This window comes from Loxodonta africana, chromosome 10, assembly GCF_030014295.1.
Source record: "Loxodonta africana isolate mLoxAfr1 chromosome 10, mLoxAfr1.hap2, whole genome shotgun sequence".
NCBI lineage: Eukaryota > Metazoa > Chordata > Mammalia > Proboscidea > Elephantidae > Loxodonta > Loxodonta africana.
This window is the reverse complement of record NC_087351.1, coordinates 105,107,008-105,131,867: the sequence shown is the minus strand read 5'-3', so window position 1 is coordinate 105,131,867 and position 24,860 is coordinate 105,107,008. Positions and strand designations below refer to the sequence as shown.

The 24,860-nt window shown below is 36.5% G+C and overlaps 1 protein-coding gene across 4 annotated transcripts in view; it reads left to right on the top strand.

The window, feature by feature from the left end:
• The window catches only part of TRIP11 (thyroid hormone receptor interactor 11), an 80,259-nt gene extending 55,728 nt beyond the window's left edge, over positions 1-24,531 (top strand). For all 4 annotated transcript variants that reach the window (XM_064292881.1, XM_064292879.1, XM_064292880.1 and 1 more), the window contains 6 exons: positions 1,359-1,458; positions 15,606-15,687; positions 16,485-16,599; positions 17,043-17,159; positions 18,538-18,682; positions 21,129-24,531. In XM_064292881.1, coding sequence (XP_064148951.1) covers positions 1,359-1,458; positions 15,606-15,687; positions 16,485-16,599; positions 17,043-17,159; positions 18,538-18,682; positions 21,129-21,349 — 780 coding nt within the window. In that variant the 3' untranslated portion in view covers positions 21,350-24,531. The remainder of the gene's footprint in view (positions 1-1,358; positions 1,459-15,605; positions 15,688-16,484; positions 16,600-17,042; positions 17,160-18,537; positions 18,683-21,128) is intronic.
• The last annotated feature ends 329 nt before the right edge of the window (positions 24,532-24,860 follow it).

Below are 24,860 nucleotides of genomic sequence, written 5' to 3'. Positions count from 1 at the left end.
AGGATGGCCCAAGACCAGGCATTGTTTTGTTCTGTTGTACCTAGGGTCACTATAAGTTGGAACTGAGGAACTGACTTGACAGCACCTAACAGCGACAGCAACAGATCAGAAGAAATTAAGAAGAGGGAATTAATAATGATAAAAGTTGAAATCAACGAGATAAAAAACAGTAGAAAGAATAACCAAATCTAAATGCTGCTGATTTTTTAAAGTCTTAGTACAATTTTATGCTTTAATAATTTTGTTATAAATGTCACAAAGTTTAAAAAAATAATTTGAAAGTTTAAATATTTAAATTTCCTTTATACTTAGTTTTGTGGGTTTTGAATAATCATTTTTTTGTTTCAATTCCTCTGTATGTCTGAGTTCAACCAGAGAAGCAGAATCAGGATATATATATATATATAAAACAAGGATATTATATACCGTATATAGATACTATATCACTAACAAATATATACTATATAGCCATGTATATCTAATATATGGATACACACATATATACATGAAATTTATTACAGGGAATTGATTTATGTGATTGTGGGGCTGGCTAAACAAGTCTGAAATTTGTAGGCTTGGCAGTCCAGATGGGAAGATCAGATGAAGGCTGGAGTGCACAGGCTGAAGCTGCCATCCATAGGTGGTCAGGAAAGGAAGCTCCGGCAGGCTGGAGCGGCATGGGTATGGCTGCCGTCTGTAGGTGGTCAGGAAAGGAAGCTGGAGCAGTGTGGGTACAGGCCAGAGCTGCTATCCACAGAAGGAATTTCTTCTCTTTTTTTTTTTTTTTTTGAGGAAATCTCAGCCCTGCTTTTAAGGCCTTTCAACTGGTTCAATCAGGCTCCCCCAGATTATCCAGGATAATCTGTCTTCCTTAAATTCACTGGATTAGGAACTTTGATTAGAATGGGTTTGGCTTTGTTTTTTTTTTTTTGGTAGCCTAGCCAAGATGATACATCAAAAAAGCTACCATGCTGTGATAGTAGGTGGCCAAAGTTAACTGAAGAAGATTGAAATGGAATGTGTGTATGTATATATATTATATGTGTATAGTAGATAAACTCCCTGAGGCTGATTAAGGCACCAACAAAAACAGCAAGAAAATGAAGGCTAATATGTTATTTAAACTATTCCAAAACAACATAGTAAAAGATGGACGTCTCCTGAATTCATTTTGTGAAACTAATAAAGTACTAAAGCTGGACAAAGATTTAAAAAGAAAACTATATATAATATACAATATTATTCACGTATAATATTAGACAACATAATAAATGTAGACTGTATTATACAGAACTTGTTTTACATTTGTTATATACAGTTTTTACATATCTTTTTTAATAAGCTTTCCTCCCTTGAAGGAACGTTTGGATGAAGCAAATGCTGCTTTGGATTCAGCATCAAGACTTACAGAACAGTTAGATCTGAAGGAAGAACAAATCGAAGAACTTAAAAAACAAAGTAAGTATTAGAATCAAATGTACCCTTCCCCTGTGCATTGGTGTAGTTGAGTGAGACCAAAGTTAGTAAGTGTGACTTCTAGTTCCATCTCCCATGACTGAGTTGCTTCAATTTGAGAATGGTTCTTAAGAGTCAACTAAGTTGGCCCCAGCTGTCCAGTTAGTTTTCCTCGATATTGAAGCAGGCCAGTTGTGTTGGCTGTCACCTCATTGACCATTGGGGTGGGGGGAGGAGGGAGAGGGTGGAGTTGATTGACTTATCAGACTTTTAATGGTTATGACTTCTCTCTTGTCAATCCACGTTCATCCTACCTAAAGCTGCCTGACTGTGAGAGAGGGCAATACTGTCAAGTAAAAGAATAAAATTTTGTGGAAAGAATGTCTGGGGTATAGCTCACTTATTATGATTGTAGATGGTGCCTTATACACAGGCACTCATCGTTTGTTTTTTGATACGTGCAAGGTGTTTCATAAATTCGGTCCCGTAAGGTGAGTCCCATGTTTAGGATTACCATTTGGACCTCACGCTGTCAGGTGGTTCACAGTGCACTGTTGAATCTAACAGCTGGTCAGGATGGCATGTCCTCATTTGGGGCTACACTTAGTAGGTAACGATTCAAGGTTGTCAGAAAGGTGGTAATGGAGCCTAAAAATGCACCAGATTTAGGTGTCTGAGTTAGGCACGTCAGCACCAAGGCACATAATTAAGGAATTAAGAAATAACGGTTAAGTGCTTAGCTGCTAACCAAAAGGTTGGCGGTTCGAACCCACGCAGTAGCTCCATGGGGGAAAGACCTGGTGATCTGCCTCCGTAAAGATCACTGCCAAGAAAACCCTATGAGCCAGTTCTCCTCTGTCACATGGGGTCACTATGAGTCGAAATCAACTCCGTAAAGATCACTGCCAAGAAAACCCTATGAGCCAGTTCTCCTCTGTCACATGGGGTCACTATGAGTCGAAATCAACTCAATTCTAAAGTAGAACTTAGAAATAGGCAAAAAAAAAAAAAAAAAACCCAGAAGAAGATAGAATAGCAGAGTTATAAAACAACAGGAGTAGCGATTTAGACACCTAGGAGGCAAGCAGGCAGGAACCACGGACACATGAGTACCGAAGGACAAGGCAAAGTAAGCTGGCCTCAAATCAGCAGAAGATGAGATTTTTAGGAATACAAAAAGCAATAAAATAGATGGGAAGTGGTTGTCCTCAAAATAACTTGATTGTGAGGCAAATTACTGCCCAATTGAAAGTCTTCTGTTTACTTTGTAGGACTTGGCTAGCCTTGGAACTCTAAATCTAGTGGAGGGGCTGGAAGTGGGCAGTAAAGAGACAATTATTAACTGAGTATTTATTACGGACATTATACGTAACATGTACCATATCATTTGGTCTTCTCTTATTTCATTTACTCTTCATCAGCAACTCTGAAGTAGGTGGTATTAGTACCATTTTATATATTAAAGAAACTGAAAGTGGAGCCCTAAACTTTTTACCCCATAACCAAAGCTCATGATCTTTCCACTTGACTGTATGTCTTCCTTTTGGGAAAATGGTTATTTATAGTATTTTGTTTTGTATATCTCCAGCTCCCTTGAAATCGAGCAGTATACTCTGTGTTGTGCCCTAAATGTTGAAATGGTTGCCCTTACCTAGAGGCAGTATTTATTGGGAAAACAGTGTAGTTACGTTGAAACCCAGTGCACTTACAGCATTATCTGAAAGATGTATGGGAAACCCAGAGGAGACTCCCTGGGGGGCTTCCTGCGTACCTCGGGATTAGCTGAAGAATTGATTTTTAGGGTGGGGCTAGACTGATGGGGGTGAAAAGACCAGCTTATTGGTCTATGGCAACTCAGTGCTGTATATCATGCTGGTATGTAATATCTAAGGCCACATTCCTTTTAGACATCTACCTGAATCACTCCCAGTAAATGATAGTAAGATTTAAAAAAAAAAAAACCTCTGTGACATATTGTGGTTGATAAGTATCAGAGTCCCTGCATTATTTTTGGGTTTTTCAGACACCCATTTAAATCCCCAGTAGTAAAATATTTTCAGATTTTCTTGGTTATATCTGACAAGGCTTAGGTCTCTATACATGTAAAAAAAAAAAAAAAAAACTACAATTAATATTATTAATAGAAACATTGGACTCATTTCGTGGAGTCAGTATGAGCTAGAAAAAACTCTTAATTATGTTTACACAACTGGTATTCGAAAGGGCAGGCAGGAGGCCAGCGTTGCACAGACAGGAAGGGGAGTGAGGGACATTTGGTTCTGGTATGTCTTTAAGTCATTCTTGCCGTTTACAGCTCTTCTGCTGTTTTCTTATATTACCTAAGTGCCTGATACCGCTTTTATATCTCTAAACACAATTTCGATTTCACTTTCTCAAAGCCACATTCTTCTGATTTGAGAATACAAATGAAACTTTGATTGGCTTGGTTGTTTCGAAAAAAAATCACTGTATGTTTTCTTTCATAGATCATTAAGTACTTTAAATGTTGATGGATGTTGTAATACTGTACTTTATTTTTAACACAAAACTTGGCCAGACAGCAAAAAAATTTGCCAGGAGAAATAATTTTGAAAAAGACAGATTGGCTTTTGCTGTAAGAAAGTATGTAGAGACTTGAATTGCAGAGGCAAACGATTGTTTTATTCCTAAGCATCTCTAGACTGATGATTAGTTGATCTACACTTTGAGCATTTAAACAATATTAGGAAACAGGCTTTAAAAAGTGGTATTTTATTCAAAGTGGCTGATGATGTCATCGCTGCCAGAGGTGAGGTAATTCAGTCTGGTCAGACATGAAGACAGAGCTGTTGCGTATAACACCAATATTAAAATAGTAGGTTGTTGATGGTTTCAATCATTCTTGTAGTATGGAACTGGTAATTAATGTCATGTACATGCAACAATGGCTATGGGTTGAGGGTATTTATAAGCATTGTATGAAAAGTACGAGGAAGCCTTATCAGACACCAAGCGTTAGTGAGAACTAACTGCTTGGCTTTAGGCTAGATGCTGTGCAAGATACTAGATAGGATCCTTTTTTTTTTTTTTTTTAAGGAACTTAACTAAGGAAATAACATATAACATAGGTATATCATAACTTAGTAGTTATGCTCAACAGTGGTCATAAGGTTGTGTGTGTTTAGCTCCCCACTAAGGGTCCCACTTTGGGTCAGTGAGCGTTCTGTGGAGGAAAGGAACATGAGTGGAGCTTTAAACCAGTAGTAGGATCTGACCTGCGCATGCATGCGCACAAAAGAGAGAGTAAACGCCAACCTTTTGGTTAGTAACTAAGCCCTTGACTGTTTGTACCACCAGGGACTCCTCTAAACTATAGGTACTGTATTTTAATCAGGGTTTTCAACTGATTCAGTCTGGTTTGAACCCCTGCTGTGAGTTTGCATTTCCACTCCAGATATACTGAATCAGAACCTGCATGTTAACAAGATCCTCAGGTCATTCTTACCTATAACTTCCTGGGAATGTGTTAGAAGTGCAAATTCTTAGCAGGGAACTTGTTAGAAATGCAAATTCTCAGCAGGAGTTCGAAGCCCTGATTTTAATAGATAAAATGTTGGCTGGTGGAAGAATTACTACTATCCACTTTTCAGCATTTTACCTGAAAGCGTTCTTTTTCCAGTAGTTCCAAAGATTCATTTCACATGCCATCCTGTACTCTATTTTGTTTTCAAACTCCAGATACTAGTCTTTTATGAAGCAGATAAGACAGCATGTTTAATCAACTATTCTGAGTTGATCAGAGTTCAGAGTTTCGATGGAGTTGTCACCATGAGAAAATGTATATTTGTGGAGTCCCCGGCTGGTGCAGTTAATGCACTTGGGGGTTCAAGTTCACCCAGAGGTACCTTGGAAAACAGGTCTGATGATCTGCTTCTGAAAATTCAACCATTAAAAACTCTACGGGGCACAGTTCTACTCTGACACACATAGTGTTGCTGTGAGTCACAATCAACTTGACGTAACTGGAATGTAAACATAGATTATAGCTGAGCTATTAAAAGACACATCTGGCTATGTTTATGGCCAAACCTGTCATTTTTCTTCTTTCACTCCTTGTTCTCTACCGTCATCCTTGAAATAAATTTCTGCCTAAATGAAAATGATTAGATAAAATTGAAGTAGAAAGTACAACATAGTTCATTTTGATAACGGTTACTAAAATGGTGAATTTTATGGTATGCAAAGGAATGTAGGTTTTCATGAACGGTGCAAGTTTAGATTCTAGCATTGAGAATATCTTTTTGGTCCGTCTGCTAATTTATACCTGCATTTTAAAGGAACTCGAACTGATTTTTTTTCTTTAAGGTTTAGTGACTGCTTTTTAAAAAGTCTTCTGTGAGTTGAGAATGGAAACGTTCCTTATTTTTTAAAAAGAAAACTCAAAGAATGTATAAAATGAACCCCAGTAAAAACTGTAATACGAAGTATAAAAACATGTTTAAAACAGCAAGTATAAAAGAAACCTAAAATGTTTTTCATGGAACTGCCCTTATGGTGCTGGATGGTGGAGTTTTTATTTTAAATAAAGACATTCCGTTTCCTAGGACATGATTTATACAAGAAAACATATAATGTCCTGTTGAACGTAGGCCAAATACATTCCCAGACGCTTTGTTGCCCAAACCTTTTGAGGGATTTCTTTATAGATGGTTTTGGCAGAAGTGGCGATTTTAGAGGAAACATATAAGAAGTACCAGATGCAGTTTTCTGCATTGCCATAAATGGTTAAAAAATTATTTTGTGATGATATAAACATCTGGGTATGCTAGACAATGCCAAAATTTGAGTTAAGAATAAAGTTTATATCAATAAGGTAAATAAACACTTTTCAACTTATGGTTATATTTTAAAATGTGTCTCTCGCTAATATCTAAACTGCCCTGTATTTTTAGAAGTTACGTTCACTTTTTATATTTTCTCTAAGTGTAAAGGAAAATGTAAATTATGCAGAAAGAATGTTTTGATTTAATGGGTTTTATGTTTTTTTTATGTGTACTTTTCCAGTTTCTTTATGTATGGATGTGTAATTGAGAACAGAAATCAGTTATCGTTATTTTCCTATGTTCTGTTCTTCCCAGATGTTCTCCCTTCCCAGGGAAAAATCATTCTTTCATTTATTTACCAAACATTTATTGTTTATCTGGTGTGTTAACCAATTACCATCAGTTCTGACTGACGGCAATCCTGTGTATGTCAGAGAAGAACTGTACTTCATAGAGTTTTCATTGACTGATTTTTTTCAGAAGTAGATCACTAGGCCTTTCGTCTGAGATGTCCCTGGGTGGACTCAAACCCCCAACCTTTTGGCTAGCAGCTGAGTGTGTTATCCATTGTACCAACTGGGGACTCCATCTGCTACATACCAAGCACTAAAATAGGTCCTGGGCACACAAGGATAAGGGACAAGAGTCCTGCCTTCAGGAGGTTTACAGTTAGGTGGGGAAGGAGAACTACATTTAATCAAATATATGCAACAAACTGTTTTGTAAGAAAGGAGCTATCTGTTCCACTTGTTGATGGTAGTGTGTTGTTACTGTTGAGTGTGGAAGAATGGCAAAAGCTAGTGAAGGGTACGCTTGACCTCACTTGAATGATGAATAGGTACAGCCACACGGGAGGAGTTGGGGAAGAGTGTTCTGGTCAGAGGGAGGGATCCATCTGAAACTGTGTGGCATTATCTGAAACTGGTTGTGGATCAGGTTGACTGGTAATGACCAAAAGGGGGTGTGTATGTGCAGTATGTTGGTGTAGAGTGCTGGGGAGGTGGGGATAGAAGTGGGTTGCTTTATGGAGAAATGAAATGGAAGTATGGGCCACAAACAAACTGTCCACTGAGGCCAAAATGGTAAGCTAACAGAGCAAACGGGACTGGGTAGAGAATGGTGAACCGGAGGGTGTTTCTTACCAGGAGCAGTAGATCCTCGGCTCCAGCCAGTTGTTGCCATGCAGGAATGCAAGCCCAGGGTTGCCAAATCTTCATCTCTTTCCGGAGACTCTGTAAATCTAGATCTTTGTGTCAAATATTCCAGTCTTTTAATGTGACGCCTCGTTTACATTTTTCTGTGTGAGCTGAATAAAACACTTCTTTGGGCCAGATGTAGGCCGTGCTGATTTGCAATAGAGAACTTTCAGAAATGAGTTGGAGTTCAGTCTGCAGCTTAGGAAGTGTTTTGTCATTGGTATATTTTCTATACTGATGATGGTATTCAGCAAGTGGCAAATTGTCATAATGACTTTAATTTTCACTGACAAAATTCCAGTCTTCCTTTTGGGGGATGACACTTCAATGTGGACCCTTTAAACATGTAAGGTGACTGAAAATATTAAGCCTTTAAAATTTTTTTTCTGTTTGATATGGAAAAATATAGTACAGATTATCAGAATTCATACTAAAGGTTTGAGGGAGGAAGGTGGAGAAGGAGAATAAATTTGATCTGGTGACATTAAAAAGATTTATATAAAATCTCTTCCAATTGCGCGTTGTTGTTGTTAGGTGCATTTGAGTTGATTCCAACTCATAGCAACCCTGTGTACAACAGAATGAAATGCCACCTGGTCCTGCACTACCCTCACAATCATTGCTACATTTGAGCCCACTGCTGTAGCCACTATGTCAGTCCATCTCGTTGAGAGTCTTCCTCTCTTTTGCTGACCCTCTACTTTACCACGCATGACGTCCTTCTCTAGGGACTGGTCCCTCCGGATACCATGTCCAAAGTATGTGAGTCGAGGTCTTGCCATCCTTGCTTCTAAGGAGCATTCTGGCTGTACTTAGTCCAAGACAAATTTGTTCCATCTTGTGGCAGTGCACGGTATATTCAATATTCTTCACCAACACCATAATTCCAAGGCATCAGCTCTGCTTCGATCTTCCTTATTCATTGTCCAGCTTTTGAATGCAGATGAGACAACTGAAAATACAGTGGCTTGGGTCAGGAGCACCTTAGTCCTCAAAGTGATTTTGATAATGTTTGCTTTTTAACACTTTCAAGAGGTCTTTTGCAGCAGGTTTGCCCAGTGCAATATGTTAGTTTGATTTCTTGATTACTGCTTCCATGGGCGTTGATTATGGGTCCAAGTAAAACGAAATCCTTGACAATTTCAGTCTTTTCTCCATTTATCATGATGTTGCTTCTTGGTCCAATTGTGAAGATTTTTGTTTTCTTTATGTTGAGGCATTCTGAAGGCTGCAGTCTTTGATCTTCATCAGTAAATGCTTTAAGTCCTCTTCCCTTTCAGCAAGTGTAGTAACTCCAGTTAACTGTACAAATAAACTGTAGACCACAGTTTATTTCAGCTTAATCACAGATCCTGGTCTAGTGAAATTTAAGTAATTAATTCTACTGTATTAATCCAGTTCTTCCCCCCATGAGTTAACTGGTAGGAAGTGTAATTTTACAAATTACTTTGCACTAAGCAATTAATACTTACAAATTATGGGACAAGAAAACATCCACCAGATATTTTGTAGACCTCCTTAAAATTCTGTGTCTGATATGATTGAAAAGAATTGCGTTAAGAGATGAAGCAGATGCTGATATGTTATAACTTCAAATTGCAAATGAATATATCTTTTAAAAATATATTATTTGATGTTATAGGAAGTGATCTTATATACACTAAAATTCTGTGATTAAAAGATCATCTAATTTCTAGCTTTTGCTTTGGTTATATTTAAATGAAGAGGCTAAGTTTTATTAGTTTTAATGTATCAGATTTAAATTTATTTTTAAGCTAGCCAGCGCAAGTAATACACTAGACTCAGTTTTATTTATTGATATATATGTGTGTGAGTGTATATAAAAAATCATCTTTTTAGCATTTTTTTCTTCTTTTGACTCCTTTGCCTTGCTTCTTAAAGATAGTAAATAGGGCAAAATGGAGGAAAAAGCATAGAATTGTTAACGTTCACCAAAGTTGTACATACAGTGCTTAGGGCTAGACTGGAGGATGAACTCTAGTTATGGTAAGAAATCAGGTGAATGAGTACTAGTGCTCTTTATGTGACACTGCACTGTTAGAAAAGTTGCGTTTGACTATTCAAGTGATTCTCTCAGAATCCTCTGAGATAAGCATGCTCATTTTGCAAAATAGGCAACAAAGTCTGGCCCTAGTGATAGCAGGAACCAATATTCACATTCAGCGTTGATGACTCTCAAGTCCTGTGTTCCATCTACCTTTCTTAGTCAGGCGACTTAACTAAACCTGATTTGGGTCTTCTCCAAGGGCACTTAGTCTTAAAGTACCCAAATGACTTTGTAAGGAGTATGACTTAATGTTCTCTCTGAAGACAGTATTATGGTAAGGCCATAGTGCAGTCTGATTTTCATAAATAAAATGTAAAATTACGAAGTGCTGATTTGTATTCAGTTACATTTTAGTTTCAATTTTGATTTGAAATCCATTGAAGACCATGGCGCCATCTATAGGAGTTATAGAAAAGATGCTGTTTTATTGCCCAACTTTAAAGTATCCCCTTCCCTTTCTTTAACTTCCAAAGAATTATTTTGGCTTGCTGGTTTATTTCACCGGGATATTGTATTTGGCTTAAAACCCATTTCTGAATAACTGTATTTTGCTTGCCCATATAAACACAGCTCTGATTTAAAATTGTGGTTTGAATTAGTCTTCAGTTTTTGTGGAGAAATATTCAAAACCTCTGATGGAGGAGAATAAGGGTGCCTAGAAAAAAAGAGGTCTGTAGGGAACTTTGAAGTGAGCGTTTGAGTTTCTTTTCCAGACCTTCCCTAGTCGGTACTGTCCTTTCAGGCCCTTCATCCAAATTGAGTTGTTTTCTAGACTCAAATATTAGAATACATTCAAACTACTACTTGAATCTGAAGTAGTTTATCATAGTGCCTGCAGGTCTGTGTCACATTAGCTCAGGGACTAACTGTATATTTTGATAATGAGTTTAAGAAGTTTTACCTGTCATTTTGACCTTCTGGATGTTTTGACTCTACCTTTCTGAATACAGAAATTTTAATCAAAATTATAGGGATATTACTGAAGTTTCATTAAGAAAATATTTTTTATTTGAATTTAATTAAGACAACTTGATTTCTTGATCAAGTTTTTAAAATAGACTTTATTACTATTATTTTTTAATAATGTGCTTTCAGCAACAGTTTACATACCAAATTAGGTTTCCATTTAACAGTTTCAACAAAAATTATTCAGTGGTGTTGCTCACATTTTTCACAATGTATCAACGTTCTCATTAATCTGGTCTGGTTGCCCTGTTTCCAGTAACAGTCTAGTTTCCCTGCTTCCTTACCTTCTCCATCATTGCTTTAGGGTAATTGTTGACCCTTTGGTCTCATATAGATGATTTTTTAGAGGAGCACAGTACTCACATGTTATACTCTTTATTTTATGAGCCACTCTGTTACTTAGCTAAAAGATAACCTTGGGATAGTTTCAGTTCAAAGTTTAATGAGTATATCTCAGGGTGATAGTTTTGGGGAGTCCTCCAGTCTCAACTGGTCCAGTAAGTCTGGACTTTTTAAGAATTTGACTTCTGTCCCACATTTCTCTCCCATTCTCTGAGGATCCCTCTGTTGTTACTCTGATCGGAGTGATCGGTAGTCATAGCCGGGCACCATCTAGTTCTGGTCTCAAGGCAGATGAGACCATGGTTCATGTAGATTATTAGTTCTGTAGACTGGTTTCTTCTCTGAGTCTTTAGTTTCCTTCTTTCTCTTTTGCTCTGGATGAGTAGAGACCAATAGTTGTATCTTACATGGCCACTTTCAAGCTTTTAAGACCGTGGACACTACTATCCAAACTAGGAAGTAGAACATAAACTTTACGAACTATGTTATTCCAGTAGCCTGAGTTATCCCACGAGACTATGGTCCGAAGCCTTCAAATCCAGAAAACCAAACTGTTTTTGGTATTTGGTTGTGACCAAGAAGTATCCATAACTGTGCCCCCTGTGTTGCTGCTTATATATAGCAATATATGTGCACGCACACACGTACCTATATATACATACACATATATCCAAAAAAACCAAACCAAACCCATTGCCATAAAGTCAATTCTGACTCATAGTGACCCTGTAGGACAGCGTAGAACTGCCCCATAGGGTTTCTAAGGAGCGGCTGGTGGAGTTGAATTGCTGACCTTTTTGGTTAATGACTGAGCTCTTAACTACTGAGCTACGAGGGCTCCAATATAGTGTTGCTATGAGTTGGAATCGATTCAACAGCAATGGGATTTTTTTTAATATACGCATATACATATGTACACAGATATATATATCCAATATGCATATATATGTACATTGTAACCACACTTTTTCGGGGGGGGTTGGTGGTATTACATAATTATATATATCTTATCCTTTATCTGGAGCCCTGGTGGTGTAGTAATTAAGAGCTTGGCTGCTAATCAAAAGGTTGGCAGTTCAAATCCACCAGCTGCTCCTTGGAAATTGTATGGGCAGTTCTCCTCTGAGCTGTAGTGTCGCTGTGAGTCAGAACTGACTTGATGGCACCTAACAACAACAAATATCCTTTATCAGAAATGCTTTTTTCTCGTGTATTTCTTAGTGGCATCATTTACCTTGGTCTTGCTGTGTGTACTTCACCAACATTCAGTGCTACCTTTCCCATCACCAAAAATAACAAGTGTCTACTATCTAGAGAATGACTCCCCTCCACCCACCCACCAGTGAATGCTGATCTCTGTATATATGCCTATTCTTGTTTTCTTATAAAAGTGTGATCATATAACGTTTGCCCTTTTGTGATTGATTTGTTTCACCCAGCGTAATATCCTCCAGATTCATCCACATTAAAGACCTTATTTTTTAAAGCAGTTTTAGGTTTACAGAAAAATTGAGCGTAAGTACAGAGAGATCTCGTGTACTTCTCACCCTGCCCACTGTTTCCCATTACTGATACCTTGCATTCCTGTTATAATTGATGAACCGATATCGATAAATTATTATTAACTGAAGTTCATAGTTTACATTAGGGTTCAGTCTTTGTGTTATACAATTCTATGGGTTTTGACAAACACATAATGTGTATCTACCATTTCAGTATCATGCAGAATAGTTTCACTGCCCCAAAAAGCCCGTGTTCCACTTACTCCTCCCCCCCTTTCTTTCTCACCCCTGGCATCCACTGATCTTTTTACTGTCTCTAATTTTGCCTGTTTCAAAATGGGATGTAGTTGGAATCATACAGTATGTCCCCTTTCCGTATTGGCTTCTTCACTTAGCAATCTACATTTAAGGTGGTTCTTGTCTTTTTGTGGCTTGATAGCTCATCTCTTTTTATTGCTGAATAATATCCTACTGTATGGATATTATTCATATTCATCTATTGAAGGACATATTGGTTGCTTTCAAATTTTGGCAGTTATCAGTAAAGTTGCTACAAATATTATGTGCAGGCTTTTGTGAAGGCCTAAGCTTTAAACACACTCATTTGGGTAAATACTTTAAAGGCATGATTGCTGTATCATATGGTAAGACTATGTTTAGCTTGTAAGAAACTATCTTTCAGAGTGACTGTAGCATTTTGAATTTCTGCTGGCAGTGAATGAGAGTTCCTGTTGTCCCACATCCTTGCCAGCGTCCGATGGTGTCCGTGTTGTGGATTTTATTCTAATGGGTATATAGTATCTTGATCAGTTTTTCATATAGCAAAGTTAAATTTTTCTGATTTTGCTAAAATCATTTTTATTACAATCAACTCTTAGCTTTGTGAATTTTACTTTGAAGATTTCTATTTATCATTCAAGTTTGTCTTTTTTAAATAAGAGGCAGTATGTGTAATGGTTATATCTTGATTATGCTGTAAAGCAGTGCTATTCAGTAGTAATATAATGTAAGCTACATGTGTAACTTTAACTTTTTTAGTAGCCATGCTAAAAAAGTAAAAGATACAGGTGAAATTAATTTTAATAATATGTTTTATATAACCCATGATATCAAAAAATAGTATTTTGTCATGTAATCTATAAAAAATTATTTATGTTGAAGGAAAGTAGGTAGGAGAAGAGAAATCTCAGAGAAAGATAAAGTGGGGGTGGGATATGTTTGACTTCTGAGATCAACTTACTTATTTGCTGCTCTGCCTCTGAAGAGTTGAGAGTTCTATTTACATTTAGAAAACAGTGCTAGGAAGGCCCAAATTGCACCATGTGCTCATAGTATATATGTGCACATTAAGAATCTAAAATGTCTTTTACTCACTCAGACTTTAGTAACACTCTTGTTCTCATGATTTTTTTTTTTTTTTTTTAATGTCCGAGTTTAAATTCCTCTCTGGAAAGACAGGAAAGGAAAAGTTTGTAGTAGATTTTCCAAACACAAACTTTGCTTTTATAATATGGTTATGGCAACCATCTCTATTTTGGTAAAGTTAGCCTACTGTATGAATTACATTTTGCAATCTAGATTCTTAAAAAGCACAAGTCATTGCAAGCAGTTAAACTGGACATTTTCAATATCATTTTAGGCCTGGTACAGAGCATGGTACAGGATAGAACGAGACCGTAAAGCAGATGGGCCTGGCCTAACCCGTGGGGTTCAGAAGAGCTTCCTGAGGAACTGAGACATGAAGGGTGGATAGGAGTTAAGTGGGCAGTGCTGACAGAGAAGGCTCAGAAGAGTTTTCCAGGCAGAAGAAAAAGCATTTGCAGAAGCCTTGCAGTGACAGTTGAGTTCAGAAAGAAACCATACATTTATGGTTAATTGATTTTCTACGAAGGTGCCAAGACAATTCAGTGGGGGAAAGAATAGTTTTTTTTCAACAAGTGGTGCTGGATCAACTGGATATCCACATGCAGAAGAAGAAGTCGGACCCTGACTTACACCACGCACAAAAATTAACTCAAAATGGATTTTAGACCTAAATTTTAGAGTTAAAACTGTAGAACGTGCAGAAGGAAACACAGGAGTAAATCTTCATGACCTTGAGTTAGGCATGACCTTGAGTTAGGCAGTGGTTTCTTAGGTATGACCCCACAAGCACAGGCACCCAAGGAACACATAGATAAATTAGACTTCATCAAAACTAAAAACTTTTGTGCTTCAAAGGATACCCATCAAGAAAGCAAAATGACAACCTACAGAGTGGGCGGAAATATTTGCAAATCATGTATCTGATAGGGGAACTTGTATTTAACTACTAGGAAAGTGTAGAATAACCCAAAGAAAGAGTGGATTCATGGAAAGAAGTCAAAGTCTTGCTTTTGGGTATGAGTGTCCCTGGATTTGGAAAGTAGAGTTCTGCTGCAGAGCAGTTTCTTCTTCATTTCTTTCCAAACAAAAACTTGTAACCTAGATTGAAGTCAGTCAGCGTCTCTTTGAGCTCACTGTTCATTTCTGAGGTCACAGGTGTAAACTCTGTGGGTTTGGCTGAGAATTCCTTAGTCTAGGAATCTTGGCCATGTTGCATGGTTGAATTTATGAACAGGGCTTCTCCTGTGGTAATCCTAGACTTTGCCTTTAATAGTGCTCAAATTCCAACTGTCCCACCAAAATTTTACAGATTTTGCTTCCTTTTTAAATAATAAGAGTTTTAAAATAGTAGTCCAGGGATCCTTCTAAGTCAGTCATAAGCTTGATTAGTCATTAACTTGACTGGTATGTTAGAACCAATGATCTCAAGCGTATTTTGCAATTTCCTTATCCCAGGATACTTTACCAGCATCCTGAGCCATGGCCTTAGTTGTGTTAGATATTCTTCTTAGGTCACCAAAAACAGTCCAGCCAGGAAAATGAGAAAGGAAAATAAAAAATTGTCCTTTCCATTTCTTCCCATTACAGAATGGTTCTGGAAATGTTTCATGCAGGGAAGCAGTGGTGAAAATCTTCTTTGCTACTAAGTTTCTGAAGAGGGTGAAAAACTTTTTTGGTTTTTAAGTTTTCCATTAAAGAAATTGACTTCTAGGTAATTTCTGTACCAGAGCACTTAGTTCCCTGTACCAAAGAAGAGATGGAAGTAATTGAGTGTTCTCAAGCAGAATAAGTACACATATTCAAAGTTTGTAGTAAAGATGTGAGAACTCTCGTTATATTTTTATCCAGACTATTTTTAATCACTTGATGACTGAGAATCTTTATTGACCTTTTTTTTTTTTTTAAACAGATGAGCTCCGAAAGGAAATGCTGGATGACGTACAAAGGAAACTGATGGATTTAGTAAACAGCACAGAGGGAAGAGTGGATAGGTATGCTCTGCCTTGCTGCTTTTCTGTGATTTATGGAGAGAACTTTTATGATAAAAACAACTTTCACATGGAGATATTTATGTGATGTGATTTTTTTATAAAGTCTTTTCCTTATATAGTGATAAGTTCTAGGAAGTTTTAATGAGGAGTAAACACTATTAACTTCCTCCTTTTGCTTTTTAGGTAGATTTTTCCCAACACGTATTATTCTTCTTAAAACCCTATGAAAGATTTAAAATATCATCCCAATATGCAGTACCTTAGAAAATAATAAAAGTGTGTTCTTGCTTTTTCTTTTTTTTTCTTCTTTTGCTGTCCTTAAATGAATGTATCATCTTGCTCAAATGCATTAGGTCTGAAACCTAGGTATGTGTGTGTGTATAATTTAATATTTAAAAAAATAGGTATTAGCAAATTAATTTTTAATGAATGTGAATGGGGAAATCTAAGTGTAACAGTTAAGTACAAAGACAACCAGTGCCATTTAAAGTGGGGAGGGGGGAAATCTGATGTGTGTCCTTTGGGCAAACACCAACCCAGGCAGGCCCTGGGGGTTACTAATGAGGCACCATCATGGTTGATTATTTGGTTGAAGAAGGTGACTGGCTAGTAAGTGATGTTTTCAAAGGTATACTTCTTGGGTTGTCTGAAATACTTTTAGATTAGTCAAGATTTAAAAAAAAAACTTAAAATATTTATCGTCTTTGAGAAAACATGCTTAGTGTTTATTGTTTGTGTGCAGTCAGTGTTGGGATAACTTGAGTTAGCTTGAGCTCCTTCTGCCTTCATTTTCATAGGGTCCTGATGAGAAACCTCTTTGTTGGACATTTTCACACACCAAAAAATAAGCGTCATGAAGTGTTACGGTTAATGGGCAGCATCCTGGGTATCAAAAGGGAGGAAATGGAACAGGTAACTGAGCAATGGAAGCCATTCTCAATATGTTTATAGCTAAAATCGTGGTATCATTTAAAATTGTTTCCTTTACTGTATATTATATAATTTTTATTGAATAGAATTTTCTCAATAATTTGGAAATGGAATCATTTCATACTACAGTGAAGAGGTGGATTTGTTCAGTATGTATGGTACTATTCTAAATCTTTTATAACTTATAAACCACCTCTCATACCAGGATGCTTAAATTTTGAGACATGACAATCCCCAAAACTTTCATTGAGCTGTTGCTTGGGGTGACATTTCATTGTCTTCATAGCCTTTATCAAAAGAATATATCTACTCAGAATTGGACTTGAAAAGAATGGTTTGCCATTACCTGAAATCATATAAGAATGGTTATTTTTTTCTTTTTTTTGGTATTGATAATATACTTCTCTTTTAAAATAATCTTCCAGTTGCTTAATGAAGATCAGGGCGGTGTTACCAGGTGGATGACTGGATGGCTTGGAGGAGGATCAAAAAGTGTCCCCAACACACCTCTGAGACCAAACCAGCAATCGGTGTTTAATAGTGTAAGAACCAATGTCATTCTTGCTGAATAGGAATAGTGAAACGATTATGCATTCTCTCATTTGGAAATATCAGAAGTTCTTTTTTTAGGTTATTTTATACAGCCCGTTTATTTTGGAGTTACGAAAACTGAGATCCAGAGAGGCAGTTCACTTAGGATTAGCCAGTTTTAATTTAAAAAAAAAAAAAAATTTTTTTTTCCATGATGGTTAATTTTTTTATGTTTTTTTATTGTGATAAACATATAGGTGTCAAAACATTTGCCATTTCAGCAGACTTCACAAGCTCAGTGACATTAAATACATTTAGCATGTTGTTTAACTGTCACCATTAGCTGTTCCCAGGTTTGCCCGTTACAGTTTTGATAATTTTATTGTGTATAGATTATATTTTAAACTTTTTGTTTATATGGTACTTTTATTTTTCAAACTGTTAACCGTTCTTTTCTTTGTGCTTCATCGTGCTGCTGTAGGCACACAGTCATTTATTTGTCTTGCTACTAAATTATGAGATTCTTAAAGACCAAGGCATTATTTTATTCATGTATGTATCTACCTAGTCATTGTGCCAATGAATTCTTATTGAGCACCTGCTGTGTACCAGACTGTTCTAAGAGTGAGGGATGCAGCAGCAAACCATACAGACAAGGTGCCTGCCTTCAACCAGTTTACATCCTGGTAGGAGGAGGCAGTTAATAAACTTGCAAACACAGTGCCTGATGTCTAGTGGACTTTAGGCGAATGTTAATTCAGTAGCACCTAACAACAACATAAGTTAGAATATGGAGTTTTATTTTATTTTTTCCCCCCTTTTCTTTCTTGTTTTTTAATAAAGAGGAAACTGAGGATAGATAACTCACCCAGAACTGGTTAGTTTAAGATAAAACCCAGAGCTTTTTACTTGGATCACATAAAATTAAATTTGAAGGAACAGTCTACATTATATTATTTTAATCTGGTAATGTTACTGGTGATCTTTTGCCATGTTTATAAATTGGGTCTTACTTTAGAAAAATATAACTAATGTAATTTTTCAAGTCCATGTAAAGAGATTAAAATGATTTAAGACGATGTCTTCAGTGCCATTGATGGCAAGAAATAAGGTTTATGAGTTGGCTAACTTGATTATAAGGTGTTTGCAATGAGTGTTATCATCAAAGAATATTGACTAAATTGTTAAAGTTTTGTATTTGATACCTGTGTAACTAAAGTGTTAGCAGTTTTAATTTTTCATAAATCTTATCCATAAAAAAAGACTTGAATGGCACCATTTAAGTTTTTAATATTTAATTACAATAACTGGTATCTTTTCTTAGTTGTAGTGGATATAATTGAATTATCTAGCCTAAGTATAACACGCCCCCCCCCCCATTGTTTTTAGTCTTTTTCAGAACTCTTTGTTAAATTTCTAGAAACAGAATCTCATCCATCCGTTCCTCCACCAAAGCTTTCTGTTGATGACATGAAACCTCTAGGTTCACCAGGAAGAGAAAAACTAGCTACAGATGAACTAGGAAGTTTTAAAGGTAAAACCAGATATTTATTTTTTCTGTAATTGAAAAAACTGAATTAATTTATGATGATGTTTTACAGTGATATTAACTAAATTTTTAGGGTTGTTGAAAATGTGTAACGACTTTTTCCAAAATTCCACTAAAGCATCATATTTGGACTTCATATATTCTTGTCATAATCCAGTATTTAATTGTATTAGATTAAGTTTAAACAATACGAAATATTTTCCCTTTGTATATCAGAATGACACTTCTTTCTCCACGTAACCACACTGAATTATTCTTCTAGAAGTGGTGGTGAATTTCTCAAACCTTTGCTCTGTCACCTGTTTTCGCTTCTCACCAATGGTGCTTATTTTCCCCTGTGGAAATGTATTACATTCAATAACCAAACCTTGACACGTTAATAATACTTATATGAGCAATTTAGTAAACTGACTTAGACAATAAGAACATTATGAAGCGCTCTCATACGCTGGAAGGTCTGCCTGGAAGCTAATGATTTGGTGGTTGTAGACGTGTGTACGTATCTGACTAGATTATAAGGACACGTCCCTTACCTTGGCATTCAGTAAAATTTCTTGAGTTGAATTTGAATTATAATCCATTAGACTATACACTGATTCTTTGATATTTTTTCTGAGATTTTCATATTTGAATATAGGCCAGCATGTTTGCTAGCTGAACTGTAAAAGTATATGTTATTATATATTGTCAGGTTTCTATCACGTGTCAGATGTTTGAATTTGGACAAAGACATGAAAGAATATACTGAAATTTTTCAAACTTCCTTAGTCATTTAGACAAAGATCTTTATTTTCCTGAACTTTCATAGAAGGAAAAAGCGGTAAAATTTATCTGTTGTTTAGGTAAATGATTTGGTTGCTGAATTTAGTGAAAAGTTGTAACTTTATCTACCAAATACAAGCTATACTGAAAACACTCTTTCCTTGGTACGCTAGGTTATAGCATCTTGAAGCAAATTCCAGAATTCATTATAGCAGAGTATCTCTTTTCCCCTCTCTCTCCTTGTCCTTTCTTTCCTCTCCCTCTCTCTCTATTATCAAGTCATGTGCCCTGCTTGATTTGATCAGAGACAAACCCAGTAATGTTCTGAGTTTGTATGGGGTTAGCCTTTAATTCTGGACTTGGAAGTGTGTGGCAAGGGTCAGAGTTTCTTAGGAAATTTCGGAAGTTGTCATTCAGAGGAAAGTACAGCTTAGGAACCTAGGGAGCGCTTAATGATAGAGTTGATGAATTTGCTGTAGTGCTTTGTTTGATTGAGGGGGCTTCCTTTTTTATTCAGTTTCCCATTACTGAAATGGGCACCTTTAAGAGATTGCTTGTTTCTTACCTGTGAATTTGTTGGTGGTCTTGGGTAATAAGGCAGAATTCTCTCTACTGCCTAGTCCAGTTGTTGTTAGTTGCCATTGAGCTGATTCTGACTCCTGGCCATGTCATGTGTGCAGAGTAGAAACTGCAATCCATGGGGTTTTCCAGAATGTGGCCTTTTTGAAGCAGGTTGCCAGGCCTTTCTTCCAGGGTGCCTCTGGGCAGGATCAAACCGCAGACTTTTTGGATAATAGTTGAGTGCTTAACCGTTTTTGCTACCCAGGGATGACTCTGATTCCAAATACCTATTCTAATAAAAATGAATTGTGCCAGCTTAAAGATAGAAATAATCTAATCAAGAGTTGTTTTTGGACCTTTGACTGCCTAAAATGATCAGGCAGTGTAATGCATATGTTGTTGTTGTTATTATTTCCAATTAAATATTAGTTCCAATCGTTATCATTGTAACATGGGTGCTAATTTTTGTAATGATCGTCACAATTATCCATCTTTCAGGTGTGTAGTTAGAGAGTTTGCCTTGCAACAAAGACATGACCTTTAAAAAAGCTGTTCTAATGGCAGATGAAGTTTATCATTTATATAACTGGTATTTAAATATAAAGTAGCAATATTAATGTGCCTATAAAGTATTGGATATGCATGCAGATACTCTTCATGCCCCCTGTTCTTCTTTTCATTCCTTTCTGTCATTGTCCTCTTCCATCTTTCTGTATTTTATTGACCCTGCTTATTAGGATCTAGAACCCAGCAACATGTGAATCAAATTTATTTTGGGGGCCAAATCTGGAAACTAAAGCACCATGTGCAACATTGTTTTTTATCAGAAAATGTTTTGAATTACCAAGGGTAGACTTCAATCAGATTTTAACAATATAAATTGTTTAGTAATTGAGACCTGTTTTGAATGATTAGAGAACACTCAAAAAACAAACAAAAGCCCAATACCATACTGTTATTACCAGCAAGTAAAGTTCGTAGTGTGGTAAATTGATTGTTCAGACACATATATATATATATGTGTTAATGAACGAACCAATGTAGGGATCCTTTTCTTTATGCTCTTGTGAAGGGTGGGAGACTAAATAATGCGTATTTTGTTGTTCAGAAGCAGCAGGATCCAGAGCCAGTAGAAGAACAGAAGTGAATCCGTTCCTAGCTCCTCGCTCTGCAGCTGTGCCCCTTGTGAACCCAGCTGGACTTGGAACTGGTGGGTCTGGGCATCTTCTTTTGAAACCCATCTCAGATGTTTTGCCCACGTTTACACCTTTGCCAGTGTCACCTGACAACAGCGCTGGAGTTGTGTTGAAAGACCTTTTAAAGCAATAGATGATTCTCAAGCCAGAGATGATAGAGCACTTTAAAGAAACCATGGACACTATGTTTATGTACTTTATCACACAGTGGCCTTTTAGAAAAAGTCGTGTATTCGTTTGCCATTGTACTTTCCTCTGAATTTAATAAAAAATTCTTAATGCTTTTAGACATTGCAGATGTCACAGGAGCAAGCGTTTGCTATATAATCTGCTTTTTTCTCCTCTGATTTGTCCTCATTCAAGCTAGAAATATCTGATTTACAAAAGACTAAATAAAAAGAAGGACAAAAATACTAGTAGCTGTATATCAATTCATGGATTTCCTTCTCCAATTTTATAAGCGTATTTAAGCTAGAGACATTTGGTTTAATTTTTATCTTGATAAAAAGAGAAAAATAACTGGTAGTGACTTACCTGCATAGTGTAGAGAGTCGATCTGAAGCACATATCAGTCATCCTTACAGATCTCTGTGTGGACAGGTCAGGAACGAGGCTGTCCCTGGGAGCTCATGGGTGTCCTGAGGTGGGTGTGCATGTATGTGATTGTATATGATTTTATCACCGCCACAGTCAAGATACAGAGCAGTCCTGCAAAGGGTCACTCGGGGCCACCACCTTCCCTACCTGCTCTCCGTTCCTACAAGTTGATCATTTCAAGACTCCTGTATCCTGGTGGCACAGGTGGCATAGAGGTTAAGAGCTACGGCTGCTAACCAAAGGTTGGTGGTTCAGATCCACCAGGTGCTCCTTGGAAACCATGTGGGGCAGTTCTACTCTCTCCTGTAGGGTTGCTATGAGTCAGAATCGATGACGGCAATGAGTTTTTTTGTTTGTTTTCTTTAATAGAAATAGCCCTACAGTATGTAACCTTTTGATAAAGGTTTTTTTTTCAGCATAATTCCCTTGAGATCTATCCAAATTGTTCCATGTATCTGTCGGTAGTTCCTTTTCATTTTTGCGTACACAGTATGGCTATATCATTTAGTTTTAAGAGCTAAGGTATCTTTTTAAAGTTATTGTCTTGAAACTAAATGTTTCTGCACATGAATACAACTTTCATGTAAATGTGAATCATACGGCTGCGTCTACATAAGCGTGATGAACAATAACGCCGCTTGTGACACCCCTCCTGGGGTGTTGACGCCTGAGGTACACAAAGAGAGCGGAGTCACTTCGAGAACACCACACCAAGTGCTGGGAACTTAAGAGTAAGAGAGGATTTCTTTAATTTTATGTTAAACTTACAGTACAAGATCCTGACTTGGAACTTAATTGTATCAAGATGTTCTTGTCTGTATTAGTTGTTGAAGCTGTGTGATTGAAAAGACATTTCTTGCAAGTTTTGTAAATTTCAATATGTGTTTAAGATAGAAGTGTTTGTATAGCAAGGAAAGGTGAAAATGATACTAATCCAAATATGTAAATAGAGGCCTGGCTCCAGCCGGGGCTAAATTTTGTCGGTTGTAAATTTTGCCATGATTAACTGTATACTTTCTACTGTATCTGGAAGACTGGAAGTCTTTAATTATATGCTGGTGGATGAAACTTGTTTTTCTGAAAAATTAAATGAGACAATGCTGTCTGCAAATGTCACCTGTTTCGTTAGCTAATGTATTTACAATGCCATTCTTGATGTCATATACCTTACAGGAAGTTATCAAACAAGTTCTACATTAGAACTGTCAGAGCGTCTCCTGTTGGTTTTCACCATTATTTCTGTATGAAAGTATTACTATTAGGTTTTCATATGCTCTTGACAAAGATACTTTCACTGACCGTCTTTAATTACTTGTGGCTTGCATTGCAGTTCATTTCTGTGTGAAGGAAAAAAAAAAAAGACACATGGTCTTAAAAGTTCTCTCTCTCATATCATTTGAAAAAGAGATGTATGGTGAGGATTTAAGTAGCATGTCATCATATTTTAAATGAATTTTATGACATTTTGAATATTTCCTTCCCTGACCAAAACAGCCAGTCCTCCTCACCCCATAGTTTAACGTAAGTTTGAAAGTTGTTGATGGATTGTGTATCTAAACATCATGTGGCATGATCCTACGTGGCTGCATTTGAAATAACTATGTGACCTTGTCCTAAAGCTATCGGATCTAATGTTTTAGTTGTATCATCGTCAAACTGTACTGACTAGTCCGCATACTAAGTGTGTGTTGACTTAAACCAGACATAACTCATCGACTTTTGTGAAATAGGGTTGTGTCAGAGATGAACCATCTGCTCAAGGAATCTTCTTAGTAATCCTACAGTGATGACGCGTTTAATTCTAATGTTAGCAATGGAACGTCGCTAACGGTAATTCTACTGCAGAACTTTAACTACAATAATTTTACTGTTTACTTCTCTATAAACTTACTAGAATTTGTGGGTGAATTCTGCCTTCACTGCCACGGTTTTTCACAACATTCCCAATTGTTTTCAACCTCTGTGCTGGAGTAGAACATTCTTCCAGCCATGGAATTTGATTTTAGTATAATCATGTATTATGTGATTGTTTGAGTTTTAGTTCCTTCCATTGTTGATTTAAAAACAACAACAACAACAACATAACTATGGAATAATAGAATGGCTTTCTTACAGCTAGCCAATTAAAATATTAAGTATTCCCCCAAATAAAGCTTCCGGTTTATTTTAACCTTTTAATGGTTAATAAAAAAGCAAAAAAGAGACTGTCAAAATAGTTCCTGAATCAGTAGGTTGAAAAAAACAAAAAACAGAGGAATGATGAGAATTATGTAGAAAGAGCTATTATGTGTCGAAGTATTTGAATTTTCATTTTTAAAGCTAATGAAAATGTTATGTCAAAGTATTTAAAAGGTCTTCCATCAGTAAAAATTTATCTTTTTATTTTGTAAATATCAAGTGTCAATGATATTTATTTCATATATTCCTATGGAAAAAATAATGGTACTTTTAATGTTCTGACACTTGTGATCACTTGTCAGTCTTTACTTTTTAACTTATTAAGTTGCTGAATTGTCTTTGATCTTTAGGAAAATATCTGAATGTGGGGAATTTACAACACAAAGCTTAATGTTAGTTTGTGTCCTATAGCGCTAAAGTCGATGCATTTCTGGATTTCTCAGGAGCACTGCAAGGCAAAAAAATACTCCAAATAAAAATGATATATATAAGTTGGCAATGTCTTCATCCACAATAAAAAAAAAAATTTTTTTTAGCAAACAGCTGCTGGCTCTTTCTTTAGAAGGGGAGAAATGACTTACACATGTTGTTTATAGCAGTGGTTGATGAACTACTTCAACTAATGTCTTAAGTGTTCGCCGGATGTCTGCTGTTTGAGCTTTGGAAATCTTAAGTACGAACAACTTAATAGAGACTCAAGGTTACGTATGAAAAGAGGATCTGAGAGCTTCTAGCCAGCCTTTGTTTTCTTTCCTTCTCAGGTGGTATTATACATTATTGACCTCTTGGTCTCTCTGCACTATAATCAATTATGTCTTCATTTTTTCTTAGATGTGGAACTTGGGTATTTTTAACCATTCGTATGACAG